General features: G+C 35.7%; 1 protein-coding gene across 1 annotated transcript in view; it reads left to right on the forward strand.

Moving 5' to 3' along the window:
• The window catches only part of GSTCD (glutathione S-transferase C-terminal domain containing), a 136,646-nt gene that overhangs the window by 94,599 nt on the left and 24,728 nt on the right, over window positions 1–17,319 (forward strand). The window contains exons 6-8 of the mRNA XM_090266369.1: window positions 4,976–5,091; window positions 5,248–5,292; window positions 7,298–7,426. Coding sequence (XP_090122495.1) covers window positions 4,976–5,091; window positions 5,248–5,292; window positions 7,298–7,426 — 290 coding nt within the window. The remainder of the gene's footprint in view (window positions 1–4,975; window positions 5,092–5,247; window positions 5,293–7,297; window positions 7,427–17,319) is intronic.

Consider the following 17,319-nt stretch of genomic DNA (forward strand, 5'->3'; position numbering starts at 1 on the left):
GTGTAAGGGTCAGGAGGGGGGAGTATCAGATGATTAGTATCAACTGCCGCAAGAATATTGTCACTGTGAGTCAGCACTGCTAAGAGGATTAATGATGCTAGCCTACAACTAGATTTTTAAAAGTTGAATCAAGAGAACTGGTATAAATTTTTAGTATTTCTAACAAATCATCCCCAACTTTAAAACAAAGTTGCTTTAACCTAAAGTGTAAACTTTATGTTGCTTCTTAATTTCATGTAGCTTTTCAGAAATTTCTTCAAGAATTTTTTTCCTGCCTTTCTAGCTTTTGATAAAAACTTTTAAATGGGTGCTTTCTTATTTGCTCACAAAAATTTTCAGAAACTTTTTAATTCCCACCTAAAACACTTTCACGGTTGACTTTTTTAGTTTTACAATTTCAACAACTGCAGGCACAGCATTCATATCTAACTTCTTTCATACTTAGTACCTGCAAAAGGTAGCATACTGCCTTGAAATGCATTTTGTCATACTTAAAGAGAAAATTCGTTCATTAAACTTTTATTGAACACCTGTTATGTGTATCAGTCTCCTCATACTCTTTCTGTCTGCTCTTGGTTGTGAGGCTTCCTCCAGGTGGTGTTCAGTTGGTTATTCAGGATGATTTCTCTACCATTTAGTTGTAATTCCATTTTGGTCCTGGGAGGAGGTTAGCGTAGCTTCCACTTACTCCTCTGGCATCTTGGATCTCACTCTCCTAATACTCTGTAACTAGACCCAAGTTTATGTAGTTCTAGAGAAAAAAATCATCTATATCTGTTTTAGTGAGACAGAAACAATTTTAGCTAATAGTTCTTTCTTTGACATATTATAATTAATTGTGCCTAAGTATCATTTTATGTTTTCATATTTTTATAGTTAGGTATAATTAACATATATTAGTTTCAGTAGTACCATATATACCCTGGCTGGTTTGGCTCAGTGGATTGAGCGTCGGCCTGCGAGCTAAGTGTCGCTGGTTCGATCTTCCAGTCAGGGCACATCAGAGAAGGAAAACTCTGACTCCAAAAAACCTCCGCTGCCTTGCGGCATACCTCTTCAGGGGAAAGGCTAAAGGAGTAAACCCCGACAGAAAATCCGGAGCCGGAGTCCCTAAGGCGGTTTGACGTTGTAGTCAACACCGGCAACTCCTGCGGCGCACCTGAAGCCAAGCTGTATTGACTCTGTCTTTCCCTTGGACCCTTCAGCTGCGAAGAGGAGGGGGGTCTGCTGCATGGGCAACAGCAGACCCTCCATATCACCCTGCCCAGGCTCTGTAGCTTCAGCTTCACTGGAGAGGACACTCCAGCGTCATCGCAAGATGTCGATTCAACACGGGAGGAGACAGATACTGTGTCACTCCCGAGTCGGACTGCACAGCCATTCTCGGCGGTGCAGATAGACTCTTAAGAAGCTACACCATCGTCTCTCGAGACGGACGGCTGCCGACGACGGGAGTACCATATAACAACTTAATATTTGTATATATTATAAAGCAGGGGACCCTAAGCCCCGGGCCCTGGACAGGTGCTATGCTCTATTAGGAACCAGGCTGCTAATGAAGCTCGCCTGAGCTCCACCTCCTGTCTCCCCCCCACAGTGGGTAAGAGAGAGCCAGAGAAGCTTGCCTGAGCTCCCACCATTCCCTCACCGCCTGTCTTCCATGAAACTGATGCCTGGTGCCAAAAATATTGGGGGCCACTGTAAAATGATCACCATAATAAGTCAAGTTAATGTCTGTCACCATACATAGTTACATAATTTTTTCCTCATTATGAGAACTTTTAAGATCTACTTCCTTAGCAACTTTCATAAATGGAATGCATTATTATTGCATCCCCATGACTTAACTGATTTCATAACTGGATGTTTATACCTTCTGACACCCTTCGCCCATTTCACCCACCACCCACCTCCCAGCTCTGCAGCCACCAATTTGTTCTCAGATTGCACATGTGAGATCATATGGTATTTGTCTTTGTCCATTATTTAGAAGAACTGGAGCATAAGGGATATATATGAAAAGAGCAGAAGATGAGGCTGGCAAACTAACAGGGCCCACAGCAGTAGAGGGTTTTTTGTTTTGTTTTGTTTTTGTTTTTGCTAAGAAGCTCTTTCTTAAAGCAGAGGGAATTCTTTTGTAAAGAAGTCTGATGTGTATTAAAGCACCTAACTCTTATCCTTTTCCCAGTAAGTTATAACGTTTATGGTACTTTGGTGTTTCAGACTAAGAAACAAAAAATTAAGAGCTTGATCTTGATAATTTATTAGACCGAGTGGGTGTCCTGGCTACACATGTGCACAGTTTCCACCCATGTTTTGTTTTGTTTTGCCTTATTTGGAACTGATCAAAAATGCTAGTTTTTTTAATATGGCTCTTTCTTAGTTTAAAAATTGGCTTCTTTACCTTTGTACTTTCTTTTTGGGCAACACAAAGTTGTCCAAATCATCAAGTTCCTCCTGACTTGAATCAGGCAAGGAAAAGACTTCAGTGTGGGAGAATTATATCACAGAACAAATGAAGTCATTTGTTTTAAAACAGTTGATGATTTTTAGTCAAGCTAAAAATAGATTTTAACTTATGCTTGTATGTGGTGTCTTAGGCACAAGAATATTGGATATAAATCAAAGGTAGGATTTGATTTTTAATTAATGCCTTATCTTAAAATACCACTTCCTTACTTTGTTCAATATATTTAAGGTCCTGTTTATGTTTCTAGGAGCTTCATAACATTTATAAAACTAGAATGGGGAGGAAGAATGCTTTATTAGAGGCAGTTTTTCCATAAAGCATCTGGGCATCATTTTTAGCTTACTCCGTGAATAGTATGTGAAGCTCAATAGTCTATTTGAACACAACCCTGAAAAGTACTCTTTGCCTTCAACCTTCATTTCAGCATGAATTCTTTCTACTCAAAGATGCAGTCAGAGCAAGAAAAACAGATTTTTATCAACATTTGCTCTTGAAACAGACCTAAGAAAGTTAGGTAATTCTAAATGAATAGAAATATGGTATAGAAGTTGCTATTAGATATTTAATTAAGTAAATTTTCTTATCTCCTTGTTCTTAACAAAAAGTAGTTTCCCTTTGACCTTCTATTATGAAAATCTTTTGGTGAAGAATTGTTAAGAAATCTACAAACAGAACAAAGACTAAACTGCTTGTGCTCGTTTCTTGCTGTGTGGTGGCTCCATTCAATAGCAGCATTTGTGACTCTAGCCCTCCCAAGGAGGTCAAAGTATTTTTCCATTTTTGCATTCTAATCCTTCCCCACCTCCTCCCGTTTCTTGTTCTTATTCTTCCTTCTCCAAAGCAAGACTGCACTGCCATTCAAAAGATCAACTGGATATATGAATTGGTGAATAGAGGGATGAATAACCAAGATTCAAGTGTGATAAGCCAAGTATAGTAATTTATTAAGGGCAGAATCTAGGTGGAGTTTAGAGAGGTGTTCATTGTAAAATCCCTTCAACTTTGCTATGTGCTTGAAAACTGTCATGAAACCTCCTATGAATGATTATCCACAGGGGTAGGATGACAGAGGCTTTCACTTACTCCATGTTTAACTTTTTAACAGTCATATTATTTGAGAAAAATGAAAATAATTATTTTCTACGTGAAATTATCTTCACAAATGGAGTCACCAGACTATTGATCTAAATGGTCTTCATGTTTGAGATTCACATTCAGCCATGCTAAATAATTGAGAGTGTGCACAACTAATTCAGCTGTATGAGGATGACCACATCATTGCAATAGGAAACTGGTTACAAAAGTAAGGTATATATAGTAAACAAAATACTATGTAACTATTAAAATGTAGAGTATGAAAACAAATGCATAGACCTGGAAAGATTCCTAATATTCTATGTGCTTTCTAAAAAATTATGACTAGAAGAACATATATAAAAATATACTTCTGAATTATGAAATTATGGGTCTTTTTCTCTTATACATATTTTTAAGTATATTTCCTATTCTTTCCTAAAAGTTTCCCAATGTTGTTATTTTAGTAACATAAGAAAGAAGAAAATCAGAAAAGAGAAGAACAGAAAAAACATGCTATTTTTCTGTGAAAATGGGGCAGAGAAACCTTGGTATCTGTAAATAATTTTTGATCAAGTGAAAAAAGTTATCTGGGTTTTTAATCTATATCACTAAAATCTACTCCCTTACATTTTCTTAGTCTACTCTTATAACAAAATACATTTGAAATATGTAAAAACAAATAATTTCATTCATTCTTCTGAAGATATATTCATGGGCTTGACTAATGGCTTTTGAAAGTTCAGATGTTTTCATGCTATTAGACCCAAGGCATTTCATACTTGGAAATGCCCTATCTTTAATATCTAATTGCATTAAATTTCTGTGTCTGACTCATGAGGAAAAAGCTTCAAAGCAGAAATGGGAAAATCCATTTCTCTCTAAATATAATAACCATTGACATGTTTCAGGTAATGTGACACCTATGTTCCAAATATCTTAACCAGAAGAATTGAGATTAAGGATGTACCAGTTAAATTTTAAAGTTTTTTATTTATTATAGATCTCTTTTCTCCAAGAAGTTTAAGCAATGTGCTGAAATCAGTTCATTTTTACAATAGGTCTCTGTGAAGCATGGAGGGAAGAGACCATTACTGTTTTCATTCATCCAGTAAATATTTATTGAACAATTATTTTGTGACTCTGAATGTAATGTTTCACTTACTGTTTTCTCTCCTTACAAGACATTTATCATAAATTTTCTGCCAATGGCTATTGAAAGAAAAGTTAGATGTGACTAAAAGTAAAAAGAAGCAAATTAGAGTTCATCACTGGGGTCTTGTTCTTTAGTCTTCTCATAGCAGAGTATATGGAATTTGTAATTCATTATTTATTCATCCCTCTTCCTGTATGCTGGCAGTATATTCTACGAGTGCCTTCTCAGTCCCACACAATACATGTTTCATTTTCTTCATCTCTTGTCTTTCCCAGGAAAAATGTCCAGTGATCGAGCTTTGCGGAAGCAGCAGCAGTTAAACAACCTGGTGTATGTGGTGACAAATCAGGCCAAACCTGGTGACAGAATTATAGATTTCTGCAGTGGTGGGGTATGGTATCTTTTCATGTTCTCTTTAGCTTTTCCAAGACTATGTGACTTCATGTTACATTCAAATACATGCTTTTATTTGGTAGGATTGTTGTTTTAGAAATAGCAGAAGCCTTAGGGACCAACTTTAACTTGTTTCTTTTTCTGCCTCTTTCAGGGTCATGTTGGGATTGTACTTGCTCATATGCTGCCATTATGCCAGGTAAAGTCTAAATAATAGATGAAAGAAAACATCAGAAATCTACATGATTCAGTTAGCTGAGTCTGGCTTATCCCTGCTCTCTGAGTTTATAATCATTCACCCAGGTCAACTATGTGGAACACATATTTTCTTTTTTCTTTGAACTAAACTAAGATTCAGAATCTTAAGGAAAGAAATGTAAAGTAGGATCACAATACTTTTCAACTTTTATAAAGGAGTTATATTTTAAAATAAAAATAAATATTCCACCACTAAATAGAATAATGGTAAAATCAGTTTAATTGTCAAGATAATTTTATACTGGAAATACTGCTTTCTGAAACTTGTTGAGCAAGTTCTTTTGGTTACTTGATCTTAATTCATTGTATCAAAATTGTAGCAACGGTAATCAAAATTTCTAAAGAAAAAAAAATGAACCCCAATCTACCACAATGATCAATCAAATGATTTCCTTCCCATGTTCTCAACATCATTGTCCTTGAGGATGCTTATTGTTGCAAACTCTAAAAACGCAAATATCATTTTAGTTATCTGTTTTCAGTCAATATTGTATCATAAATGCTGTAAATATTTTCCATTGAAATATCACTAAAATATGACTACATAATATGTTTTTAAGGAAATGTACCATAATTTATGGAATCATTACCACCACTGATTAAAAGTTTATACTATTTTTAGTCTTCTGCCGTATTAAATCATTTTCTCACAGTGACCATCTTTTAACATAAAAGTATAGAATTTTATGTCAGTTTTTTAAGAAAAAAATACAGTTGAACCTGGGGCACATTCTTTACTTTTCAGCCCACTAAAAGGTGCAGAATAATTACAGTGCTACTCCACTCCCAGGATAAGAATGTGGAAGAACTGAGGCTGGCAGGGATGGCATGTAACAGAACAATGGCAGTTGGGGGGATGGAATTATTCTTTACTTCCTTAGAAAATAAGGGGTAAAATAAATAAGGACTCCTGGGAGAAACAGGCAGGTGTCTCTTTTATTTTCTAGAAAAGCAACAATATTATGGTTAGGGTAAGAGGAAGAAAGCTCACAGAGTAGAATCCTGGAGAGACAGCGTCAGAGACACGGTGTCTTCTGTTCTCTCCGTAACAGTTCCCCTGGAAACAGGGACATTCAGCCTGGAAAAGGAAAGTCTTGGCTAAAATAAAGAGTGGAAAGCCTTTGACACCAAGTGTACTTTGACAGGGATCCAGGATTTTTCCATAAAGACAAGCATGAGGACAAAATTGGGGTAGAACTAGGAATGATAGTGATGAATGCGGCTTAATTCAGCCCACTTTTCTCCATCCACACCAATGACCCTCGTCCATCTGCCTTGGCCTAGAGTACTGTGACAGACTCCTAATGGTTGCACTGCCTTCTGCCTCACCTCGCCAAGCCATAGTCTGCATTGAAGCAATGAAACTTCTTCCATCCCCCATGATCTGGCTTCTCTTTCCTCTTTAGCTTGATTTCCACCTTCTGACCCCTACACCCCATCCCCACCATCATCATCACATACTGTGCCCCCCCTATCACCTATACCAGTTTTCTCAGTTCTTCAAACACACAGTATGTTTCTCACATTGAGCCTTCATATATGTTTCTCTCTCTGCCTGAAACACTCCTTCACTGCTCCAGCTAACTTCTATCCATTGTTCAGGCCTCAGTTAATATGTTACTTTAGATATTAATTGACTAAAATCTGTCTTAGTCATCAAGTCTAGGTGCTCTAATTATATATTATATGTCTTTTCTTAAGCCCTTGTCACTGTATTATAATTGTCGGTTTTACTTATATCACTACAGTTGTAAGCTTTTAAGTAAGTTCAAGGGCCTTGTTCATTTGTGTATCATGTTATCCAGCATTCTTCTAGGCACAGGTTAGGGATCTATCTATCTATCTATATTCTATATTATTAAAGCTATTAAATAGAGTAATAATATTTTGCCCTAATGTCTGAATTATGTTCCTGAATATACTTTTGTTTCCTGGGTGAAATCTAGGTTACATTAATAGAAAACAAGGAATTATCATTAATCCGTGCTAAGAAGAGAAGTGATGAACTAGGTCTAAGCAACATTTGGTTCATTCAAGCAAATATGGAGTATTTTACAGGAATTTTTAATATTGGGGTAAGTAATGAGCAATTTCAATTTCCTTAGTTAAAAAATAAGAAAAAGTATATGCCTTAGAGTAAATAAAGGAGACACTTTTACATTATTTGCTAAACAAAGAAATTTATAATTTTTATTTTCTATTATCTAGATAGTAGAGCATACTGATAAGTATTATTAATAAAAGCTCATCATTATGTGATAGAGATAACATTTGTTCCTCAATCAGACAAGAACTCTTTTCCTCACTGCAAATCCCCAGTACCTAAAAACAATGTTTCACACATAGTAAGTGCTTAAAAAATGAATGAATGAATGAATGAATGCTAATGAAGATGACTTCCCTTGATTTATACTACATTTTCAAGAAATAATGAAAGAAAAGAAAAATAAAAAAGATAATTGAAAAACATAGTAATGTGTAGATACTAGAGTTACCTTTAGGTAATACTTACTTTAGCTAGGATTCAATATCTACCTTCATTTTTATCTTCCAAAAGACAGAAAATATATTAGTCATGTTTCCAACCCTTAAAACCAAATTACTATTATTTGATATTACCAATAAGACCTAAGATGTGTGATTATGCCAGTTCATTTAAACCCAAGATTGGGCTCTGGTGGAATTTGAATTTCATTAAGATGTTAGTGTTGCTACTATTCCTTGTATTTGTTTTAAATAATTTTTTTCCTCATTATTATAGGGCTAAATGCTCAATAGAGAAAAGTACATAATAATATTAAGAAGAATCACAGTACTTTTATTACTGAGAGGGATATAATTGATAACTGCTAAAAATCTTTGCTCTCTGGATATTTATACACACATACAGATGCATATTGGCACACGTGCTAACATCATTGAGATTATACTGTATACATCCTGATTTAATTGAACATTGTCACAACTCTTTTCCCCAGTAATTAATCATTTCCTTTTTTCATGTTGTTACAATGTAATTGTTACAATACAATGATGGATATCTAGTGCATCAAGATGTTTAAGACTTTTGATATATTTGCCAAATTCTTTTCCAGGAAGATTGTGCTATTGTGCATTTTCAACTGTATATGTTCACATAACATACACAGTGGGCTTGTGTAGGTGGAACTCTTGTCCAGTTTCAGAAGCTCAGACTTTTTGTAGTACGTCTGATTTTTTTTCCAATGAAGGCCATTTCTTAAGTATTAACTACTGAAGATTTCTGGGGTTTGTTATTTTTTACAACCTAAAAAGTATGCATGCAATATCTTTCCTTTGTAGACATGATCCAGACTGGTTCTTTCAAGCCAAGCCCATAAAAAGAGGAGTAAACCTTAAGAAAATGGTTAATAAGATAACTGTTCATAAGGAAATTCAGGAAAATGTAGACATCTAATTCAGTAAACTCAAATTAAATATATATTTATGTGCAGCTAAAGTTGTACATAAACATTGAGGTAAAGATTAAAGCTTCTCCCATGAAATGAGTCCTGGAGACGGTGCCTATATCACCAGCACACCAGGCGGAATGTTTACGGTAGCACAACATTGCTGCCCATATACTCACTTCTCAAATCACAAAACCCCCAGTCTGTCACCCAAACGTCTCTTTGTCCTTCTGTGGCTTATAGATACATACTAAATTATTGTGTCGTATTCTTGTAACTTTCAAAGTCATAATTTACTAACACCTACTAAACACGTATGTCTTTTGGAAGTGATATTTTCTCTACATTTCATAATAATATATCCATAATGGTTTTTGACTTTCATAATTATCTTTGTCAAGATATAAAGAAAATGATTTAAAATTACTTGGAAGAGCATTAAACCAAAATGAGATTTACTCTCAAAAAAATTATTTGCCAAGACAATAACTGAGGTATTGTCGCTAGATAAATCAAACTAAATGCATCAGTGACTCTAACTTTTGTATTAAATAGAGTCTAATGGAAGTATTGTAGCTAGAGAGGAAATCAGAATAACCAGGTATTAGAAATGCATTAAAACTGCATTAATCCCTGATTTGTGATATTTTAAATAAGGGTTTAGATGACATTTATGTTTGTTTAGTAAATGCTTTTTTCTTTTATTATTTTTCTTTAGATATAAAACTTAATAATGTAAACACAGTTTTAAGGAAAGAATTTAAAAGTCTTAGATCCAACTGTCTTTAGGAATTTTAAACTAATAATTTATAAATAAGACAAAAATACTAATTACTAGTTGTATCTCCATTAGTACAACAAACCATGTCAGGCAAAAAAGAATCAATATACTAATTTTTAAAAACTTGTTTTATTTGAAATAATAAAAGAAAAGAAATTAAATATTTTCTGATCTTTCCACAATGTCTTCCAACACCCTCACCTACTATACCTCCCTCTTATAACCTCCCTCAATGAGGTAGTAACTGTTTGTTCCAAATAGTCTCTTTGTAGTTTCTGGTTGACATTGTACATATTTGGGAGATATAGTCTTTATAAATACAAATGCTTAGTAAGCATATAAAAACATTCAAAGTCTCTAATAATCAAATATATTTTAATTTGGTTTTTTAATATTTTTATTTATTTACTTACTTATTTACTTATTTATGGGGAGGAAGGGAGAAAGAGAAGGAGAGAAACATTGATGTGAGAGAGAAACATTGATCAGTTCCCTCCCATACATGCCCCTACCAGGGACCAAACGTGCAACCCAGGCATGTACCTTGACTGGAGACCTTTTGCTTTGCAGGACAATGCCCAACCAACTGAGCCACACTGGTCTGACTTAAATACATTTCAATTTGAATAACAGTATTTCATTTTTGCTCTTAAAATTTGCAAAGATTGTCCTGGCTGGTGTGGCTCAGTGGATTGAGCGCCTGCTTGCAAACCAAAAGGTTGCAGGTTAGGTTCCCTATCAGGGCACGTGCCTGGCTGTGGGCCAGATCCCTAGTTGGGGAAGTATGAGGGGCAAGCAATCTATGTTTCTCTTGCACATTGATGTTTCTCTCCCTCTTTCTCCTTCCCTTCCCCTTTCACTAAAAATAAATAAATAAAATCTTTTAAAAAATTGTTGCAAAGGTTTTTCAAATATTGGTACTCATTGACTACGAGCTTTCAGTGAGATGTACTTAATAATACAGGAGCTTTGAAATTTTTCATTTATATAATATTTGTAATGATTTGCTAAAGACATGAAAAACTAGTTACAATGGTAAATAAAATTGAGAGAGATGCAAGATGGCAACAGAGTAGGTGAAAGCTACACTAACCCCCTCCTAGGACCAAAATGGAATTAAAACTAAATTATAGAAAATATCATCCTAAATAACCAACTGAACACTAGCTGGATTGAAGCCTTGTAACTGAGGACAGACAGAAAAAACCACACCACCACCACGAGACTAGTAAAAAGTGCGGAGGTGCAAAAGGGCTGCAGGGTCCCCACTGGTAGCAGCTGAAGTTCTGGTGGGGTATTTCAGCAGCCAGGGGGTTCCCCATGAGAAGAGTGAGGTCTAAATAGCAAATTGGGGTTCCCAGCCTAAAGCACCAAAACCAGAAAAGGAATCCAAATAACATCTGACTACGAAAAGTAGGGAGGTTTCTGTTCAACAGGGAGAGATGGCTAGATACGTGGAAAGCCTCTTAAAGGGCCAACACACAGAATTTTCTTTGCAGCCACTTACCCTCAACTCTAGCAGAGGGAAGGCAGAACAGACTAGAGACACATGAGGAGAATCTGGAGTTGGTGTCTATGGGGAGAGAGCTGAAGGATCAGCTGCCAGGACTCTTGTGCCGTCCTTCCCCATACTGCAGAACCCATCTTGCTTGAGCAAAGCACTCCCTTCCCTGTGGCATCACTGGGGAATCAATAGCCTCACCCTCAGGAATCACTCTTGCCCCACTGGGTGGATCTTAAGCCAGACTGCTGAGGAGTCAAGCTGGAGACTACTTCAATGATTAAGTGTAACAGAAAGCCTATGGGTGCAGGCAGATCTCTGGGAGCTTTGAGATTTTAGCTGACCCTCCCCTGGGCTCAGTGCAGGTAAACCTTGCCTTGGTGTGCAGCCGGGTCCTTTCTGCAAACAAACTGGCCCAGCAGAAGGAGGGAGAAAGAGAGTGGTATAAACATCAGTGTGAGAGAGAAACATTAATCAGTTGCCTCTTGTATGTGCCCCATCCAAGGACTGAACCCACACCCCAGGCATGTGCCCTGACTGAGAATCAAACCAGCAACCTTTCACTTTGCAGGAGAATTCCCAACCAACTGAGCCACACTGGGCAGGGCAAGGATGCCCACTCTTGCTGCTATTATTCAACATAGTATTTAATGTCCTAGCCACAGCACTTAGACAAGAAAAAGAAATAAAAGACACCCAAATTGGAAAGAAATAAGTAAAACTGTCACTGTATGCAGATGGTATAATACTATATATAGAAAACCCCAAACTCTACCAACACTGCTAAGACTAATAAATGAATTCAGTCAAGTTGCAGGGTAAAAAATTAATAAACAGAAATCTGTTGCATTTTATACATTATTAAGAAACTATCAAAGAGAAATTAAGAAAACAACCCAATTTACAATGGCACCGAGAAGCATAAAATATAGGAATAAATTTAACCAAGGAAATGAAAGACTTTTACTCTGAAAAATATAAGGCACTAATGAAAGAAATTAAAGACAACACAAATAAATGGGAAGATATACCCCATGCTCATGTAGTAGAAGAATTAATATTTTTAAAATGTCCATACTACAAAGCAATCTATAAATTCAATGCAATTCTTATCAAAATAGCAATGACGGTTTTTACAGAATTAGAACAAACAATCCTAATATTTTTATGGAACCACAAAAGACTCTAAATAGCCAAAGCCATCTTGAGAAAGAAGAACAAAGCTGGAGGCATCATGCTTTCTGATTTCAAACTATACTACATAGCAATAGTAAACAGTACTGGCACAAAAACAGATACATAAATCAATGAATGAGCATAGAGAGCCCAGATATAAATCCTGCTTATATGGTCAACTAATCCATGACAAAGGAGTCAAGAATATAAATGGGGAAAAGACAGTCTTTTATAAATGGTGTTCGGAAAACTGGACAGCTACAGGCAAAAGAGTGAAATTGAACCACTTTCTGACACAGTATACAAAAATAAACTCATAACGGATTAAAAACTTAAATATTAAAACCTGAAATCAAAAACTTCTAGAAGAAAATATATGCAGTAAACTCTTTGACACCAGCCTTAGCAGTATTTTTTTGGATCTGTCTTCTCAGGCAAGGGAAACAATGAGACTACATCAAACCAAAAAGCTTTTTGCACAGTGAAGGAAACCATCAAAAAACAGAAGGCAACCTACTGAATGGGAGAAGATATTTACAAAAGATATATCAGATAAGGGGTTAATATCCAAAATATATAAAGACCTCATACAAGTGAATATAAAAAAATAAACAATCCAATCAAAAATGGGCAGAGAACGATCCTTCCCCATGTGGGAAGGCCACCCTCCCCTCCACACCCCCACTCTTATTAGGGTTTTCTGGACCCAAGGGTAGGTAGGACGATGACCATGTCCAGCTTGAAGCAGCTAGAGGAGCTTGAGACCTTCGCCCATTGTCCTTTACAAGATTACAAAGGGTCCTAATATTTGAGAGGGGGGGGATAGTTAATTTTTACGAACCAGGGGTATGGACTTGGGGGGGATTGCTGGGGGAGGGGGGTGCTGGGTGGAGGGGAACAAGGGGGAGAAAATTGGAACTGTTGTAACAATATAATCAATAAAAAACATTAAAAATAAAATAAAATAAAAAATGGGCAGAGAATCTGAACAGACATTTCTCCAAAGAAAATATACAGATGGGTAATAGGCATATGAAAAGATGCTCAACATCACTAATCAGGGAAATGCAAATTAAAACCACAATGAGATATCACCTCACTTCTGTCCTACAGACTGTTATAAAAAAAAAAAGACAACAAACAATTAGTGTTGGTGAGGTTGTGGAGAAAACGTAACCCTTATGCACTATTAGTGGGAACGTAAATTGGAACAACTACTATAGAAAACAGTATGCAGATTCCTCAAAAAATTGAAAATAGAACTACCATACAATCCAGCAATCCCATTTCTGGGTATTTATTTGAAGAAATTCACAACACTAATTTGAAAAGATATATGCACACCTATGTTTATAGAAGCATTATTTAGCCAAGATATGGAAGCAACCTAAGTGTCTATGAATTGATGAAATGATAAAAATTTGGTGTGTACATACAATAAGGTATTATCAGCCATAAATCAGAATGAAACCTTGCGTTTTTACAACACATTTGGAACTAGAGGGTATGCTAAGTAAAATATGTCAGAGAAAGACAAGTACCATATGATTTTACTTATATGTGGAATTTTAAAAAGCAAAATAAATGAATAAACAAAACAGAAAGAGACTGATAGACACATAGAATAAACTGATAGTTGCCAGAGGAGTAGAGGGTGAGGGATTTTTAAAAAGTGAACTTTTTAAGCCTCTTTTTTAAAAGGAGGTTTCTTATTGCCTTTTGGCTAGTGTGGGATAAACAATCCTCATTATTGTGAAAACTTACTTTATTGACATACTTCTTTCTCATTTTTTAAAAAAGATTTTATTTATTTATTTTTAGAGAGAAGGGAAGGGAGGAAGAGTGGGAGAGAAACGTCAGTGTGTGGTTGCCTATCACGCACCCTCAACTGGGAACCTGGCTCACAACCCAGGTACGTGCCCTGACTAGGAATCTGGGAATTGATCCTGCCACCCTTTGTTTTACAGGTTGGCACGCAATCCACTGAGCCACACTAGCCAGGGCCGGATTATACTTTTAAGACCTAATTTACAATTTGTATCAATACTTCTGCTCTCAATATTACAGAGACATTGTTGGCAAACAATATTACAGAAAGGGCCATTACTATGAAAAAATATATTTTGCATTAAAAAGCAAAAACTGTCAATGTTAAGTAATCTACCCTTCAAAATGTTTTAGTTGAATAATTCCAGTAATAAAATACAGTCACCTCAACCAGGAAATAAGGTATTGATTTTCAACAGTAGGGTGGATAATTTTAATTTATATATATATATATATATAATATTTTTTTAAAATATTTTATTTTTTTAATCACCCTGGCTGGTGTAGTTCAGTTGGTTGGAGCACTGGCCCATAAGCTAAAAGGTTGTGGGTTTGATTTTCAGTCAGGGCACATGCCTAGGTTGCAGGTTGGGTCCACAGTCAGGGAACATAGGAGGGACAACCTATCAATGTTTCTCTCTTACATTGATGTTTCTCCTCTTTCCCTTCTCTTCTCTCTAAAATCAATAAGCATATTCTCTGGTGAGGATTAAAAAAAAGAAAAGAAAATACATATGTATATTTTCTTTAATATATACATATTAAATCTCAGAACAGTTTATTTTCAAGTTATCTGTATTTAATTTTCTACTTTACCCATACAAATTTTAATGTGATTATGATTTATCAGGGCTGAGTGCTTAATTACAAGCTCATGTCTATGTATGTTAGTGTACAATTAGAAGATGCTAATGCAATTATAGAATGTAATTAAGTAACACTTTCGATAAGTAATTTATATAATCTTTTTTAAAAGATAAGGAGCTTGAGAAATTATATATTCTGCAAACACAATTTAGAAAAATCATTAAGGTAAATGGAGGACTTCCAGATAAAGAGGGCGGGTAGAGATATTCCAACACCCTTCTTCCCAAGAAAGATCATACCCCCAAGTAACAAGAACCAGAAAAATAGTTCTCTATCATTAATGAAATTACATTCAGCATTCTGTAACTTGAATTACCATATATGAAGGCAGAAAGAAGATGGGAAAAAAAAAAGATAACTTATTACATAAGAAGAGGAAGATCAAATGCAAATACATGGGGAGAAGGAATGGCAAGAGGCTATCATGGTTTTATTATCACAAATACAATGTGTACACAATCAGTGTATTCCTGTTCTTTGCTGTGCAGCCTGGCATTGGGATTGGTGACTCTGATGGCCAGCTAGGTTGCTCTTTCCACAATTCCTTTGCTGTTCTTTGAGAAGATGTTGTGAGCAATCTCAGAATATCAACAGTGCTTCAAGCTCCTTGATGCTGTGGACCAGGAATTTCTGAAAGCCACTGGGCAGCATGTGCTTTGATATCTTGTTCCCATAACCAATGTTGGGCATCAAAATCTGGCCCTTGAATTTTCTGCACACCCTATTGTCAATGCCCCCGAGTTTCCGTCAGTTCTACTTAATTGTGACATATTGGTCTGACTGGTGTCAGATGAACTTCTTGGTGCTCTTTTTGACAATCTTGGGTTTCACGGGGTGTCTGAGGGCAGCCATGGTACCATAGCAGATGGCTGCCACCTCTATAGGTAGTGCCAAGGAAGAGCAAGAAGTTTTTGTTTGTTTTTTTTAAATTAGAGATTCAGTCCACAAAGTCCAATACTTCAATAATAGAAGAACCAGAAACAAAAAACATAAAATGGTGGGGAGGAACTATCAAAGAACTAAAAGAAGAAAATATATCAAATATAATGTGTTTCTTTTCCTTGAAAAGCTCACTTAAAAAATGACTTAAACCTTGGCACATTGTTGTAAATTTCAGAAAACCAAGGGTGAAAAGTAGTTCCTAACAGTTTCCAGAGAAGGAGAAAAAAGGTCTTATACAAAAAAATTGTAATCAAAATGCCATCACACATCTCAAGAGCAACATGGAAGGCAATGAGGCAAAGACTTCACAATTCTAAAGGAAAATTTTCAATCTAAAATTCTATACCTAATTAATCTGTCAGTCATGCATGAATGTAATAAAATTTAAAGGTCTCAAGAAAGTGTACATCAAGAAACTACTAGAATATTTGCGTCACAAAACAAGAGAGTAAATAAGAAAAAGAAGTAAGTGGTATCTGATGCAAGAGTGGGTAGGGAAAGTCTTGGATTTTTAAAAAAATTGTACAGCACCCTTCACTCAGAAATGAACAGTATATACAAAGCAATAATAATAAAAACATTGCATGAGCACAACTAAAAATTGGAAATGATAATATTAAGAATAAGAAAAAGGAAAAGAGTGTATAAATATGCAAAAATATCATAATTTCCCATAATAAAAAAATCAGTAGATAATGTCTAATATTTACAAATCAAGAGAAAGCAATATACGTGTATGATATAGAAAAACAGAGGGATTTCAAAAAATAAAACTAATGAGTTGAAAAGCATTAGCTTTGGCCTCCAGATTTTCTTTTAGGGATAGAAGAGTGTGTACAGAGCAAGAGACTTTTTGTAATTGCATGCCTTTTAACATTATTTGAATTTTAAGCCAATTACATATAATTACATGAAAGTTTTTGAAGAGGGAGAACATGAGTGTACAGTTGGAACCAAGCTTGTTTTAGTCTAAAACCTCTGGTTAAGAATCCTTCTTCAAGAAGTCAGAGCATAACTGGACTGGGGCAGATTTGGAGCTCTTTCAGTTCAGTCTTCTCATTTTGCAGACAGAGAAATTGAGGCTCCAAGGGGAAGGAGGAACATAGCTAGGTAATGTGAGAGTTGACACTGAAGTCCAGTCAGTGACTCTCTGTTCACTCCCCGCATCTAAAAAAGGAGTAAATGGGAACATAAAGAACTAGAATAAAGCTTGGTGTCAGACAGATTGATTCTAAATCTTGGTTTCATTACTTGTGGCCTTGGACCAGTCACTTAGCTGCTTTGTGAAATGGGGAATAACACCTATGTGCCTGCTTTGGGCTAGAAAAAGGATAATACATGTTAAATGGATCTCCAAGAAAATTAGAGTCATAAGTACCTCTAATACAAGCTTAGTTTTGGGTATGAATAAAGCATAGGCTTATTATATTTTTAAATGTGTCATAT

Source organism: Furipterus horrens, unplaced genomic scaffold (genome assembly GCF_987537825.1).
Source record: "Furipterus horrens unplaced genomic scaffold, mFurHor1.1.pri manual_scaffold_2, whole genome shotgun sequence".
In the NCBI taxonomy this organism is placed as follows: Eukaryota; Metazoa; Chordata; class Mammalia; order Chiroptera; family Furipteridae; genus Furipterus; species Furipterus horrens.